This window comes from Pagrus major, chromosome 20, assembly GCF_040436345.1.
Source record: "Pagrus major chromosome 20, Pma_NU_1.0".
In the NCBI taxonomy this organism is placed as follows: Eukaryota; Metazoa; Chordata; class Actinopteri; order Spariformes; family Sparidae; genus Pagrus; species Pagrus major.
In genome coordinates, this window is record NC_133234.1 from 3,698,598 (window position 1) to 3,716,439 (window position 17,842).

At 37.8% G+C, this 17,842-nt stretch overlaps 1 protein-coding gene across 1 annotated transcript in view; it reads right to left on the reverse strand.

The window, feature by feature from the left end:
• The window catches only part of LOC141016061 (1-phosphatidylinositol 4,5-bisphosphate phosphodiesterase delta-3-A-like), a 33,371-nt gene extending 15,529 nt beyond the window's left edge, over positions 1-17,842 (reverse strand). Inside the window, exons 1-3 of the mRNA XM_073490313.1 lie at positions 17,561-17,842; positions 6,061-6,116; positions 5,847-5,958 (exon numbers count right to left, since the gene is read on the reverse strand). Of these exons, the coding sequence (XP_073346414.1) occupies positions 5,847-5,958; positions 6,061-6,116; positions 17,561-17,648 (256 nt within the window). The 5' untranslated portion in view covers positions 17,649-17,842. The remainder of the gene's footprint in view (positions 1-5,846; positions 5,959-6,060; positions 6,117-17,560) is intronic.

Below are 17,842 nucleotides of genomic sequence, written 5' to 3' on the forward strand. Positions count from 1 at the left end.
ACCTTTATTGTCCAGAGTCCACACAAATGTTCAGGATTGTCAAAAAGACATACAAAGTCTATGTCATTAAGATAGGTTTAGTTCGCATCAACTTTGAGGTATACTCACCTCAATAGCAGTTAGCATTTAGGTTCAAAACACAAATGTTTGTGCTTTCATTACATATCAATAGTAGTGGTGTAAAAAGTAGTGTAACAAAATGTATATAAAGCAGGAAGTTCAAAAAGTCATTGCAGAACTGTGTCAGCACAATCACCCTTACAAATATAAGTGTTCCAAGTGTGGTAAGTGTGGCAGACATGATTTAACATGTGAATATAACACAAACATGTGTAGTGAACTACAGTTTGATTATATGTTAAGCATGACAGAAGAAGAACTTCTTTTGAATCAGTATTTGTGTGTATTGCACACAGATTTTATGTTTTGGAACCCAAATATTGTTTCATTAAATAAATAAATAGGTTTAAAATATTTTTCAACCACATCAAATATATAGTTAAATGCACAATTACAATTGTTTAATATGTTTTAAAAAATACTGGTTGGTATTAAAGCCTGGAACAATTGCAATTATTTTTTGAATGCCGTTATCAAGAGAGATCACAAGTTAATTATTCCATCATTTTGAAATAAAGATTGTTTTCTCATGATAATAGAGAACGAAACGAAAATGATAACTTTGTTATCTTGAGATAACTAGATGAACCAACCTGTTATTACAACAACAAAAATAGGTTGTTTCTCCCTATTACGTACAATGTTTATCAGAATTCAGCAGTGCCATGTCAGCATGCATACATGGCATCTTGACAACTGATCTAAGCTGAAAATGTCAGACCAAGGAGTACCCATTATTGATCAATGCATTGTACTTGACTGTACTTCAATCTTAGTTATATACATACTTTATTAGCCTATACCATTCAAACCCAGGAATGTGGGTAGTTTCTGTTCTTTAGGCCAACGTGGCATTATTATGGACCCCATTGCTTTTCTTGCAAGACTCTCCCAGACTGACTGATTGACTGACTGTGACTGCACACCACTCAGCTTGTTGTGCTGCATATTTTACTCGGTATACGGTGTAATGATATAACAAATAGCAGTTTGTTTATACTGTAGTTGGTTAAGCCTATGACCATGAGTTAGAATGGGCATGTGCAGTAGTAGACCTACGGCAGAGGGCTATGTGGAGTCCGAGTAGATTGTATGGTTTCTGTAAGCTTGTAACCACAACAGATCTTTAATATATAAAGATCGTTCTCTTCAAGTATCCTTATGGTGTGTTTATTGAAGAACCCAAATCACTAACAAAACATAAGGCTGAAAGTCATTTGGTGGAACTCATGCTTGTTAACTTTGGTGCCGCATTGCATGCATCAAACTACATACCATGTTGTCCTGCTATGTGCCAGACCATGACATGCAAATGTGTAAGTTTAGTACAGATACACAAGCTGTTACAGTCCGGCTTCATATGTATTAAATGATTGTACACAAAATAACCCAGTCAGACACATCATTGAGTTTTATGAAAAACCATTGATGTATACATTTCACAACTTTAATTTTGTGTTATGTATGCTAGATATTCCTACATACTATGACATGGAATTCATTGTTGTTTCAAACACAAATTATTTTATCATTGGGTTAATGTGTTAAACTCACAAAAATCCAATCAACTCAAAGTTTTGTGTGCAAAATACAACATAAACATTATTACATATCCTTCTGATCTATGCAGATGTAGAGTCAATATTCTGCACCACTCACTCACAACTCACTCACATAGGCCTCTGTGTGGTGTGTATTTAAGGTGGTGTCATTTTGAGTCACTAAAAGATTGAATTTGTCAATTAAACAAACAAACAAACAAACGAACAAACAAACACACACACACACACACACACACACACACAAACAATAATATTGCATCTATTTATTGATTAAGTTTTGTTTGAATAATCTTGCCTATTAATTCCAGAGACACGCAGATCTGTGCACTGCTGCCACTATTTCTGCAGACAAACACACACACACACACACACACACACACACACACACACACACACACACACACACACACACACATTTCTTCTCCTGCCTGTCAACAGGAAGTCATGGTTACAGAGTATGAGGCTTGGTGAAGAACTAAATGTGTCTTAAGGCACGTTTGGTTTTCTTGTAACCTGGGTAGTCCTAAATGCTGAAAAACCAGCTTATTCTCATTATATACTTTTGCAGGAGTGTTTAAGGAGGCAGTGCCAATGCTAGCTTGGCAGCAAATAACACACAAACAACTTTAGTGGAGAGGTGAGGAAACAAACTTAAACAAATCAACATTTTAAGCAAAAGTTTCCCTTATGAGCAGAGCTGTTTGTATGCTATATTCAACCTGTTTGTTCATCAGGCACACCTTGATGCTCATTTCCAGTTTATTGCATCCATATGTGTATTTATATAGTCACATCATGCTGTCTAATGGATTTCAATAAACCAAATTAAACTACACTACAGACCTGGTGTTTGCCGAGCTCTATTTGCTTGTGGATTTACTAGAAACTTCTCTACTATGCACTTTGTTTACCTGACAACAGTCAGACAGCAAACATAGAGTAAATTCTGCTCAAAATATGTCAAGGCTGTCCCGAAGGTAGATGCTCACAGAATATAGGTACATTATGATCTCTGCAACATAAAACAGTGGAATCTGAATGCTGTTTTCTGTTACCAAATCATGTTTAATCTACTGTTGTAGTATTTCAGTTATAGATGTCCATTAGATGCAAAACATTTCCAAAAGCATCACACTATACCTGCTCAAAATATGTCAACTTATGGAGAGAGAAGTATTAAGAAGAAGAATAATTATTTATCAAAAGGTGAGTCCTTTTGAGTATGCATTATATAACAATATAACAATTGTGGCACAGAACAGACTTGAAACCAAAAGCACAACACAGAGGCAGTCAGAAGTTCTCGTTATAATGAAACACTGTAATGCTGCAGAGATGCCCTGGCCTACAATCCTGTTCTCCAGATGTAAGAAAATGTGTTGCACAGAACCAAACTACGGAAGCCTGGAATGGCCATAGGTGCAATTATTTTTTTTAATGCTGTTGTTTGGAGATTACAAAGATCATTTTTCCCTTGATAACGGGTCAATTTATCTTGTTATATTGAGAATAAAGCCGCAGATTTCTTGACAACTTAAAATAGATGAGTTACTGTCCAGCAGTTCGTACCCTCTGGTTGCCATGAGGAAAAGAAATTTACCCACACTGGTGGGTGCATAAATGATTATAACAAGAAATGTTCTTTGTTATCTCAAGATAACTTAATAAGTAATTGTGATCTTGCGATACTGGCATTAAAAAAATAAATAAATTGGACCTATAGTGGTTCTGGACTTCTGTACCAAACAAATGTCACGTCATCAAACTGTGAAGCAAAATGAAAAGTCATATTTGTTTAAATAATCACACTTTTTTTTACTATATCGTCAAATCCTAATTATTATTTTACATAAAAACGATAAGTATCTTATGAATTACAATACATTGTTCAAGATTAAACCAATAACCTGATATTTGGGGAGTTAGACCTCAGTTTAAATGGCCACAAGAAAAAAGGTTGGAAACCACTGCACTAGACCACCCAGTCATGTTACAGAATAAACACATTTGAGCTAAGACTAATGGGATAAATTACTGGGTGTGGATGACAAGCTACCACTTTCTCATATCCACATGTCAAGTCCAACTAAATCTACTAAAGAGTTAACGGAAGCAGCTGTGGATCAGAGAGGAGTATATAATACAAATGAGTCAGCTAAAAACAAGACATGAATGAGCAAATCAAAATTTAACTTTAGCCTGTGAGTGTGTGGTGAAGGGTGAGAACAAACTATATGATTAATTAAAACTTAGAAGTTCTCTAGAGGGACACATCTGTAAAGATACTGGTTGTCATGAAAGCAATATGCATGCCTTGAGACACACACACACACACACACACACACACACACACACACACACACACACACACACACACAAACCTGCATGCCAAACACACACTGTGCCACATCACAAGCAAATCTAGTCTTGTGGCAATTAAAGGCCTGTACTGCACTCGGGAGGCTAACTTAGTGGGTGAGCCGTATGATAACTATATGGAACAAAACCACAGGCTCAGGGCTGACTCCCATCACCATATAATGTCCTATAATCTCACTGTTTGAACTACAGCAGGATGGGCTGCCATTTTAGGCTCAAAATAGATGAGCTCTGTAATCAAGGCACCATGGGTGACCCTCAGATAGTGATGAGAGGGAGGGTAGCTGTGTAAGCGAGTCTAGAGCAGTAAGTAGCATTTAAAGTTAACAAAAATAGATACTGTATGTCCATGTTTCACCTTACATGCCCAGTCAGAGCACTGAGCTCTTGTGAAACACTAACTATTCAAAGGAAAGGCCTGCTTGTTACCAATCATCACACAGAGATGGTTCTTAACCTTTGGGTGGGGCCTCTTAAAGGGGGATTTTACAAAACTAATTTTACAGTGTTCAATGTATGTGGGAGAGGCTCATGGATCCACTCAGTTACAAATGTTAAAAAGGACTGAGTTTATAGAATGCTTTTCTAGTTTATCAAGCACTCAAAGTGCTTTACAACACATTCACACACATATTCATACCCTGATGAAAGAGGCTGCCATGCAAGATGGGAGCCGCTCACCAGGAGCGATACAGCACATTCCATCTAGATCATCCCAAGATATATAAAGGACTTTCACCTAGAGACCAGGGTTTGAATCCCTTGTGAAGCCAATAGTCAGTGATGATTGTTTTAAGGAAGGAGTTAATTTAAAGGGGCTCTGTGGAACTTCTATGTTGTGCTGGAAGTCTGTCACTAACTCAACTAACGTTAGCCACTGTTGCTCTCTGTTAGAGGAGCAGAGAGAGGCACTGAGACAAGGCACTCAAGAACGTGCATAAAGTCACATCCTCTGGACTGTCATGGAAAATCTGACCCGAGTGCTTCACAAAGATTATCCACAGTCCAGCAGCACATGTCAACAAATCATCCACAGGCTCGTATAGGCAACCGAGAGAGATGGGGAAGGTATCATTTTTCACGTCACCTTACAATCTGCTCACATATGGCCAATAAAAAGGTAATTAGTACATGTAAATTGCTACAAATTGTTACATACTGTAGAGCTTCTTGAAAGCAAACCATTACCTTTTTTCTTAAATGTAACCAAGTAGTTTTTATGCTATTATTTTTGAAAATCTAACCAGATGTGGCATTTTAATTATTGCTAATGTGAACATGGAATTGGGAATGTGTTGTATTCATGGGTAGGCAAGACCAGATGTTATTTGGCACGGTGGACCGACGGATCTATTCCACACAATTCAATCTAATCAGGTAAGGTAATGTCCTGCTCTATTGCCACTGATGTGGGCAGGTGTGTCAGTATGTCTAAAGGCAAGGATATACTTAAAACTAGTTTGTATTGGTTTCGGCTGACCACGTCCAAAGGCAAAAGTGTTCAGAGCTCACAGCTTCACAGCTGTTCTGAATGGTTACCCTTACCCCATAAAGCATGCTGTCTTATAGAGGGGGGAGATGAGATGATGGGTCAATAGGGTAGCCTTAGGGTAGTCTCTCTTCGGTGTTGATGTAACATAGACACAAAAAGTGATGGACTTAAATTTGTTCAGAAGGAAAAAAGATCAGTAATTTGACTTTAATTCATATAAAAGAACACACACTCAATCTTTCCCTCTTACACACACACACACACACACACACACACACACACAACACACTTACAGGACTGTTGCTCCTTGGCCCGGCTCGAGGTTTTGTGGGACTGACACCAGACAGTGATGCCGTCTTCCAACAGCTTCAGAGTTCGACGCTTCTGCCAGCGAGGCGAGCGGACCTTTACATGTGACAAATGACTCCATTAGATCTCATTCATTTTATTACTACTATCTGCTACTGCTAACAACTTCTATTAGTTCATTATTAGTAAAAGCTTTACCTTCACCATACTGGAGCCCTGCAACATCCGCTTCACATTTTCATCCTCCTGCACTCCTGGAAAGGAAACAGAAAAAGATGGTTAAATAAAGACAGATACGTCATGAAAACTGTACTTGATTGTGTACAGGATGGCAGAATGTGATCTGATCTCAGGAGCACTGAAAGAAAGTGGGGAGTGAGGAGAGAAAAGGAGAGAAATAAAAGTAGAGCATAGTCAGAATTAGAATTCAGTGTACATGCATCTGTTGGACTGCAGTGGCTCGAATGGGAGCTCTGTAATTCTGAGATTTTGGTCCTCAACTAGCAGTTGGGTGTGGCTAAAGATGACATGGTATAGAGAAAGTGAGAATTGCTTGAAAAAGTAGAGAGTGAGAGTGGGGTGAGGAGAGAGAGACTGATATACAAAGATTGTTTGGTGCTGAGGTGAGACAGGGAGGACTTCTGATTTCAGAAGAGAGGAAATTCTAGTTAGCTTAGTGCCTTTGGCCTGTTATGAAAGACTTATCCTGTAACATCTTTTACAAAGATGACCAATGAGGTGTGTCTTTCAGCTAAATGTGCCTGTATTTAAACCAGAACAGATTTTGTAACCCATACATTTGTTCATTTGCAGACGTTATGTGAAGCAGTGTAACTGCATGTATAGCCCGATAATGATAACTGCTAATCTCTCCATACTGTTAAGTAGATTCCTAAGGGTATGACACTCTATCCATTACTTTTTATAAACACACTGTTTCCTATAGTAAACTGTGGATTTTGTTGAACATTCAACACAATAACAAAGGTCTGGCCATTTTTGGACATTTAATGCAGACATGTCACATATTATATCTTTAAGCAGCATTTGTCTGTTAAAAATGAACACTTTTCAATAATTTTGGTTTCTAAATGCTGTTTGAATTTGAGAATATAACATTCTGCAAAACAAGGATTCAGATATGTGGATACATATGTTTATATCGATTTCACTTCAGTAAGACCTGCATTGTCGTCTACCTTCAAAACCTCCAAATGACAAATGCTTTGGGTGATGAATAACTCTGGCTCCACATCTAGGGACTGAAACCAGTGACAAATATTTACACGAGGCAATAGTTGACAGTTATCATCATGCAAAGAGGACACACAAAACAAAAGTATGGTCAGTTCCTGGATTTTAAATGATCTCCTGATAACTCACGTAAACATCCAGCTGTAGTTAAATCCTCCTTCGTATATTCTCAGTTTGACCGTGCAACATCTGTTAACCCACCCACACCCAGATGATGACTGATCTCTGGGCTTGTTTCTTCACTAGCAGTACGTGAGTCGGAGCTGGGATGATAAGTACAGTGGCTGTCTTGGATTGGGAGTTAGTTAAATGTGCAGTATGTAAGAATTTTTGTTGAAAAGATTAAAAAAATTAATGAAAATTATCAACAGAATGTGAAGAAATAACAGATTGTGTGTTATGACCTCTATGTATTGTTGCTGAGATTTGTTTCTACTGACGTTAGCATGCTAACCAGCTAGCCCCAGCTCTTAATGGCCCAAAGCCCCTGTGTTAGCAGTGTAAACACCAACACTCCCCCACTGCTCCGAGCCCACTGTCTGGACTGCTACCTGCATGGCTAACAGAGCTAACTAGCTAATGGCAGGTAGTTAGCACCAGGTAGCAGTTACTCTGGTGATATGCTGCCCCCTATAGATTTGGAGAATTAATTTGACAGGTGGACAATTCTTCCATATTGCACCTTTAAGAGATCAATATCACTCTCACACTGTAACAAATTGCTGTAAGAAAACAGCCAAATTGTGACAGTAACATACTGTTTTTCATTAAAACAGTATTATACTGTAGAAAACAATGCATTCTGGCCAATATTTTTGGGTAGCTTTCCATTTCCCATAAAATACTGTAATATACCGTAAGTACCATTGCATTCTGGGAGCGATGTTAGAATCAACAGCAGAGAGGCCGTGCAAATACGGAACGCTACTGTATTTCTAGAGGAGACACGTCACAACACGTTGGAGTCCTGAAGCCAACTCTGGTCTATCTTTTCTTGGATTATTCATCTGAATCCTGCACTTTTTGAGCAAATCATACAGTAAGTTGAACTACATTCTATTTGATTGGTGATGGTTTTTATACTGATTTTACTATAGTTAAACTGTGATTGGTCAGTTTCATGTGGTACTCTTAACTTGCCATGCGGTGACTGGCCAGCTACAGCAGTAACATTTAGCCTGCTTTTTTATAATTATTTTGTAGGTAAGGCAGATTTCTACTTCAAATAACTTAGTCATTTTGTTTTTTTGTTTGTTCAGTGTTATTGTTTGATTTGATGTGCTGATGTTAGCCTACAGAGAGAGTTAGCCAACTTTAACTACACAATAAGACTGCTTGAACTGCTTAGCTCTTTGATTTCATGTTTGCATTAACAAGAATCACGCTAAAACGTGAGCTAAAGCTGTTTTTGTGTGTGTATTGGCAGTTTTTATCATTGTTGGATTTGCTGTCAAAATGTTCCCATGCCAGGTCTGTTCTAGTGAATACACCACTCTATCTGCATATGTAAAGCACATGAGAATTCATAGGCATATTCCAAATTCAGTTTTCATGTGTGTCTTGCCTGACTGCAAAAGGTCATTCAAAAATTTTGCAGCAACCTCTAATGTCAGACTACTGTGTTTTCAGGCGCTTCATTGGAATCAACCCGGAAAGAGGGTCCAAAGCTGGCCGGGGCAAGATCATCTCCAAGAAGACGGGGAGAGCTGTTCAGAAGAAGTCTGTCACAGTCAATCCCTGTGTGTCCACTCTTCTGAAGAACCTCATGGACTTTGAGTGGAATTTTGTATAGGTCAGTGAGAGCTCTAAACACAGGCACTTTACACCGTCGCAGCCACTGTTATTTCCCATTTTTTGTTGTCAGTTATGTATGTGTTCTTGTTAAATATGTTATATTGCACTAAAAAAAAGTGAATATTTATAATGTAGCTGCAGAAAAACCTGTGTGTATGTACAGTAAACAAGAAGGGACCGTGTTCACTTGTGCTGTTGTATATATATGTTCTGTTTAGCCTTTTGATGTTATTGTCTGTATAACAGTCAGCAAATTCTTGGCAGACACTAGATCAGTAATGTTTAGGACTCAGAGCATTCTCTTTATGTTAAGATATGTTTTTTTATTATTTATTTTAATGTTATATTTTATTATTATGTTTAGATGGCTCCATTGTACATTGTATCTCTATGGCAGATGTCTCCAAAACTGAGCGAACCAGTTACGCTAAAACTGTTGAATTTGTTTTATTATTTTGTTAACCAATTAAGTATTGCTGTTGGTGTTAATGTTTAAATAAAGGTTACATAATTGATATTTTCTAAGTCTCTTCTTGTACACTTTTTTTCATTGCTGTCTTTTAATTAACTAACTCATTCAGTATATATTAAATTTCTAATCAAGGTTACAGTGAAGACAGCGCTTAATTCATAGTAATTGGCTTTCAGCCAGTAATATGCTCTATTTTCAAAAAAGACTGCATGGTATTGTATTTGGGATTATAGTAAAAATTCCATTGTTAATGGAAAAAAATATATATTGCGACTACCCTGCAGTAGTATACTGTGAATTCATACAGCACTAAACCGTGTTTTAGTCTAATGTAAAAATCAAGAAAATAGAGCAATGTACTGTAATTCAGTATATGGTTTTATTACAGTAACATACTGTAAAGTAGATAACAGTAGGGGAACTGTAAAAATAACAGTAGAATACTGGCAACCCTGCTGCCAGTATTTTACTGTTAATCTACAGGACAATCGTTTACAGTGCATGTTTGTCTCTTAAGAATGTAGAGAATGGAGCTGTAGTCTGGAGGCGATAAGCTTAATTTATTATGAAGAAAAATAGGCCTTAGCATTTCTGATAAATATAACATCACAAATGTTAAAGCTGCATGCATTCTATTTTCGCCATTTGGGGGCAGTCAAGTAAGCTGTACGCACACTACGCAACAGGTAGGGTAACAGAGAGTTGCATGGATGATGTATTTTTGGTTTTGGTACGCATATATATATTTTTTAAACTTTGGACACAGCCAAGCTAGCTGTATTCTCCTGCTGTTTTTTTTATAGCTAAGCTGGGTTCCTAGCTCTATACTGAACACACAGGCATGAGTGTTATCACTCCTCTCATCTAACTCAAAAAAGCAAATTGTTTGCTGACACGTTCACACTTTATAAGATGAAATGTCAGTGTGGTGTTTACAGCTTGTTCCACTGTCCCCAACTGGCCAAAAGTAATTTAATGCAGCTTTAACTTTAGCTATAGCTGTAATGCTAAAACCAATTTTACTCCTGTCATGTGGCAACTGATGCGTAAAAAAAAGCCCTGAGCTGTGACTGAAGACCTGTTATGGGATGTTTCCTTTGACTACTGAGTCCCCACTTCAAGCCAAGCAATCTAATCAATGACAGTTCAGTAATTATAGTAACTAATAGAATGTGTGGAATGTAAGTTATCTCAAATTTCCTTTGAGGAGAGGCCTTTAAATGGGCTCTAAGGGGGCCCTGTGGCTTCATTATAATATAGCAACCATACATGACCATATGTGTATGTGTACTGAGGGAGATACTATGAAGTTATTCATCATATTGTCTAGCAAAAGGAGTACATGGTCTTTAAGCTCTCCTTCACAGTTACTGATGAATCCTATGCTGAGTAAGCAGGACTCAGTGACGAAAACAGAAGTCTCAGTGTGGTTTGGGAAGGGCTGGGCCACTACACTCACAAAGGCGTCTTGATACTGGGAAAACACACACACTCACTCCCCTGTATGCAGCACTTAGTTACTGTAAATGAGGAGAGCAACATTACCGTAGAGGGAGAAATTCAGCAGGTGTGTGTGTGTGTGTGTGTGTGTGTGTGTGTGTGTGTACCCCCAATACAGAGTGTTCTGTGGTTTGACTAATGATATTGCTGCAACAGCAACTGCTGTACTACACACCTACAATGTGATAATGTTTACTCTCTATCAAAGGAGTTGAAATAAAGGCCAAACACACTAAATGCACACACAAAACCATTGTGCTGCACTAATACACACAAAAACCAGTGATACAATATAGGATCATGTTTTCTGCTCACATCATTCTAGCTTGTGGTAAATGGAAATGTACTTGTCAAGGATTCAAGTCTGTAGTAGGGGGACCTTACTAATATGCCATACAGGGCTTTTACAAAGTGACCTTTCCCTGAGCCTTTGTAACTGAGGCACAGAACAGAGAGACACAGCTGATTCTGGGTCAGAGTAAACACAAATACATTCTCCAAACTTTTGAAAAAGTTAATTTACCAGATAAATTTATATAAAGCATTATGATACAATGCATCTTTAGCACAGTGGGAAAATCCTCTTTTTTCTTGCTTCTATTACAGGAAGGTCAAAGGTCAGGACCCTCTGGAGCTTGCTATCATACAGGATTTTACAAACAGTGTCAGAATTTTGTCCTGCAGGTTATCTTCTCTCTCCTTCTCTCACAGTGCGGCGTAGGACCACGATTTCAGAGCCATGACCAGAGGTATCGCTACATGTCTTTCCCGCTGGTCATCTGTCTCCCTCTGGAGAGTAATCTCTTTATTGTGCTGGATGGCGTTCACAGCCAATGAAGTTGGCTCTGCAGTCCCCTTGGACAAAGACAGCTCATATACATGAACACATACACACACACACACACACATACACACACACAGTAACCCCTTCACAGCTCTGAGAGGTAATTACTCGTCTGTCTGTGCCTTATCTAAGTGGCTGACACTCAATAAAAGTCACTGGCTCGAGTAATGAAAACATTCATCTGAATTATTATTGAATGTTTTTTGTCACTCAGATAAATGAATGACAAGCTGCTCAAAGTGAAAATCATACAAAAATTAGGCGATACATTCTCAAATATTGTTACAACTCATATATTGACTTCTACGACATCGCTACATAATACATTTCTATATATTTCCCTTAGTATTTTTGTTTTAGTTCTTAATGCTCAGGTTTTATTTTAAAGGACCCATATTGTAGAAAGTAAGATTTCCATGTATTTTTGATTAGAAATATGGTCTAGGTGTGAGATACAGTAAATACTGTGACAGTCTCAAAACACTCAATCCACAAAGAAGTGCACACAGCCCATTTTCAGAAATGGAATCTTAAGGAAGTCGGAAGGACTTTCTTAAGGTTCAGCAACACCACCAGCACAGCAGAGAAACATAGTGGGCTGTGCCTGCTTAGGCCTGTGAGAACTGACAGATCAGATAGAGACTGAAGAGATGCAATGGACAGTATGAGAGAAATAATGTGAATAATAATGATAAAGCATGTAACATTTTCTAGTAGACACCCAAATTAAAAGTATGAACCTGGAAGTGAGTATAATATGGGACCTTTAAAACAACATTTTGAAATGTGGGCAAAATGTGCATATTTACTTTCACTCCAACAGGCAGATGAGAAGTTAGATATAAATCTCACGTCTGTGTGTTACGTATGGTATTCTTCTCCTCTTAACACTCTAAGAAAGCAAATTAAGTGTCTTTCTCAAAATGATGAACACTTCCTTAAATAATATTAATGAACTTTAAATGTTAGCACATCTAAATGTTTTCAGATTAAACAGTGCAGGTTGTATTCTGTAACTACTGCTGAACTCAGTGTTTCTCATTGGAGGAGGTATGGCCCTCCAGGGGCTGCTGGTGCAAAAAAGGTTGAGAACCACTAGCTTAACTGATTAACTTAACTGAACTGTTTTTAAGATCAGAGTCATTACAAGGATAAGTACTGTGTGCAGTTAGTAAACACTGACATGGACACGTTTTTTTCGAAGCTGTATAAATTAAAATGTACATTATGGGAGCATTCAGAAGTCCGAAATTGTGTTCTGATAGACTGCTTTAATCAAATCTTGTCAGACAGAACTTTGGTTAATGGAAACAGGTTTGGACATTTTTGTAACACAATATATTATATGCAGAGACCAAGCTCAGGCTTAACACCTTTGGAAAATGAGTTATTTCTACCAAGCTGTGTTTGGCATTTTTATTTTGAGGATTGAATTCACATCCTGCACATATTCAGAGTAGATTACAGGACAGAAATTGATTCACAGATCACAGGAGGCTGAAAACACTCAGAACTCAGCTAGTGCAGAATAAAAGTCCCAGTGAAGTAGAAACACTGAAGAACAAACAAACACACCCATCTCCACAGTACAGTAATCAGGGATGATAAAGACATTTTAATAACAGTATTGCGTGTCAGCCATTCTGAATACACTTGGATTGTCTAACTGTGAGTAAAACAACACAAGCAGTGTTAAGACATCATGTTGCCTTCTACATGCCTATGACAAGCATTTGTCCTTTTTTTCTCTACATTTTATAGACTAAACTATTTACGAATCAAGACAAATAATTGGTAGATTAATTTATAGTGTTAAAAAGCCTTTGTTGCAGTTGTACATCACACTGTTTGAGTGCGTTCAGCTGGATGTTGTAAACAGACAAGTCAACCACAGATCTATATTTGTAGATGCTGCTGCTCTATATCTCTACATGTCATATAGTATGTTTCTCTGACATTTAGAGACTCGAAGCTGCTGCTGGTATTTTCTGTGTAGACACATCTGTGGAGGCTTTTGAGGCTTTTGATTTATCGTATGACAATTATATTCACCTCAAAATAAAAATTCAGTAATTATCTACTCACTCTAACGATGATGCAAAGTTGGGTGATGTTTCGTAACCAAAACAAATTGTGGAGCTTCCACAACTGTAGTAGTTGGGGACTTGTTTTAAAATGTAAAAAACAAACAAAAACAAAACATAAAATATCTCCATACAGCTAGTCAGGTGTAATCCAAGTCTCCAGAGGCCCCGGGAGCTTTTTAAAGTCAATTTAAAAAGGACGAAAGTTGATCTAAAAGTGTAAGCACAAGGCCAAGCTCCATCGTGTGTTGAGGATGTACATACTGTCTTCTCAAATTAATCTGGGATCTCCGAGATCCCCAGCAACTTCAGTTGTTTAGGAGAATGCTGCAATGCTGTTTTGTTTTGTGAACTATGAAACTTCACCAGATCACCATCAGCACTGGAGTGAGTAGATCAAGACTGGATTTTAATTTTTTGGGTAAACTCATCCTTTAAAGGTTCAAAGCTGTGAACACGTGGTAGAAGATTCAGCTTAGTCACCTGTAGAAAACAGTAGACATGGTTCACTTCTCTGCTGTTTACCATATAAACCAGAGCTAAATCACTAGTTAGGATCACCATCCTACTGGCTAATTATCTGGCTAACAAACCTAAAAACTGTTTAAGTTGATTGGTTTAACAACAGGTTACAGCTCTGAATACCTGGTAAAGGTTAAAGGGTCAGCTGATCCAAATTGCAAAAACATTGCGAAAAAAGCAACCCAAAAACTAAGCTAGTGAATGGAACTTCATTTGTGCTGCTTGTAACATTGAAAATTCACCATTAGCACATCAAAATCTCTTTCCAGACACAATGTCCTAGTTATTGTGGATAATCCACCGAACACACTGTTGACAGTTTTCATTGGGAAATTACTGATTGTGTTGTCGTATCTCTGCTTCTAATTCTTCTGTAAAAACAGAGTGAGTTTGTGCTATCCCAAACCATGGGGCTGGAAATCAAATATGAATGCTTGAGTAAACCTTTCATTTTAATTAAAAAAGGTATTATCACAACCATCAGCATCTCCATTTGTGTTTTTTAGTTCTCTGAGCATTAACAATTAAATCAAAATGCTTTTTTGTTAGTGCTGTGTACTGTGCTAACACACTGACCAAACACCAAAAAGCAGCAGGAGTACAGCAGTTAAAGCGCTGACTGGAACCTGGAAACCTGTTGCCCTAAATATATCCTTTGGTTGAGAAGGAAATTTGCTTGAACAGCTGGTAAATGTTTGTTATATAACCAAAGTTTAAAATCAGTCAGGACAAATATACAGCACGTCACTACAGAACAGAAGCTGCACTGTGCTGTCTCTGATGGATTCCAGGATACACCAGCTATATTCATACCTGCCTACCTAACAGACAACACAAGGGCCAAATGGAATAAAACCTGACACAACCATGTCTGCAGCCAAACTCTACTGCAGCTGGTTAGTCTGGCTGTAGGTGCAGAGATCAGTGGAAGCAGCCAGACGAGGGCACACAGCTCAGCCTGAGCTGCACCCTCCACCTTTTGGATTCTGTGATTTGAAAAGTTTCTGATCGTAACTTCAAAAAAGTATGTATATTACTGAGAGAGCTACAACAAGCGATGGAATGTAACTAAGTACATTTAATCAAATCCTGTACAAGTACAATTTTGAGGTATTTCTACTTTAGTTGCATATTTCTGCTACTTTATTCTTCCCCACCACAACATTTTGGAGGCAAATAATGTACTTTTTACTCTACTACAGTTATTCGATAACTTTAGTTACTAATTACTTTTGGGATAGCCTGCTGCATCAGAGCCAAAACAGGACATTTTAAATTATCTGATCTGATATGAATCTGATAATCCATCAGGCAGGTAATCAGCCGACCTATACTATACAGTATACCACATACATAGATGTAAATATATGTATAATTTACTTTTACTCAAACTTTTGAGACTTAAGTTCAGTAGAGTACAGTGCCAGAAAATTACTTTTAATACTTTTTGATACTTTTGCACATTTAATGTCAGATACTCAAATACTATTTGTATCGGTGACTTCAAGTTTACCAAAGTAATATTTGAACACGATAACTTTTTTTTTTTTTTACTTAAGTATGACTTTTAGGTAATTTACAACATTGTTCTACAAACATGCTGGGAAATATTAGCGATCCAACTAACACTAAATATTGTTAACATATAATAAACAAGAGTATACTGACTTCCAGTCAGTGATGAACGACTGTACGTCAACCTTTTAGCTCTAATTTCATGAAATCAAACATACATGGAATTTTCCCTAAGACACTTTCATCATTAGAGTGAATGATTAGTTGATCATTTGAATAGTTGGCGTAAAACGGATGTCAATTTTAAGTCATTTATAAAACAGGAAGGAAAACTGTTAACTGGTTTCAACTTCTCCAGTGTAAGGTTTGCTGCTTTCTTATATCATTGTAAATTTAATACCTTCGGATTCTGGACTGCTGGGCTGATAAAAGAAGCAATTTGAAGACATCACCTTGGACTCTAATTCTAATTAAATGTAAAAATAATCAACCTATTCATCGTTTGTTGCAACCTTTAGTTTAAATAATGTTACATCACTTCAACAGTATGTACATCATGATTTATAACACGTGTTTACACCAGTGGCTCTCAAACCTTTTCACTTCAGGGACCCCAAAACTGTCTCAAATTAGACCACAGACCCCTGTTTGATGAGATTTTGTCTGGAACCTGACTGATATATTCATGGCCGATATCAATGGTTGATATTGGCGTATCACAGATATATCGGTACTGGCGTACATGTTTTCCAATAAGACAAACTTGTTTTTTAGAGATGAGAATGCAGAAAAAAATGCCCGGGGTAATTTACTCACAGTGAAAGTTTACTGTTTCAGTGCACTAATGTCATTTTAGACAATAAACTGTTTCTTGTTTAAGTTTAATAAACTGTTAAATATCCTGCCTGTGTCATATCTTTGTCACAAGGGTTTGATAACCACATTTGAGGGATTATTGCAAAAGATGTGTGTATATTGCCTAATATATGGATATCAAAATTATTTATGTGCTAATATCGGTAAGTGAATCTATTCACTCCATCTGTTAAGAACTTTTCTTTTTAGATGTTTTATTTATTACTCAAAGTGTTTGAAACCCATGACCAAAATAGTCACACATCCCCATCATTGTGTTACTAATGGATGGAATTATAGTGAAATTAAATTATTTTCCTTATACCTGGAGACCTCCTGAATCCCCCTAAAGGACCCCTGGGAGCCCCTCGACCCCATTTTGAGAACCACTGATTTACACCATACACCTGGGTAGCCCGAGCTCTGCTTGCTTCATTTTTAGACTTCCGATCATAAAATGTGTATATATTATATTATTTATTAAATATAAATATTTTCTAAAAGCTTTTTTCTAAAATGCGTATTAAAAAGCTCATGTAGCTTGTGTACAATTTGCAGAGCGTCAATCTTTCTTTTTGACCGACAGTATATAACACAGGTCTCCAAATAACAGTCTGAGGCAAAAGTATTTATTGACTGTTCACTGTTAAATGTTTTATCTTGTGGAGGCTCACATTCCGATTATCTCCCACTAGGCTACTTAAATATTTCCTCATCAATGCTGCTGTCCGGCAATCAAAAGGAGGGGGGTCCAGTCAGTGACTGCTCCAGGAGGATTTATCACTGTTACCTTCTCACAGAGAAAAGCCTTGATCATTAAAAACATTCACATTAAGGAGCTGTAACATCAACACTCACCCAGATTCCTCAGAGGATCGATGGCCTTTGACTCGGACGTCCCGGCTCCGTTCTTTACCGGGGCTGCTTTCTTTCTGTTGCCCAACATTTCGCTAGGAAGCTGCGCTTTATTTCACTCAGCCTCCTGTCAGTTCCTTTGGCTTCCCTGTGGCCGGGTCGTGTGCTGTTCGTCAGGTCGGCAGGAGATCAGCAGTGTAGAGGGAGAGCCGTGTGGAGCTCCTGCAGGAGGACAGTGTGAGCGTCTCCTCGGAGGCTGCTCCGCATGGTTTTATCCTGGAGGAG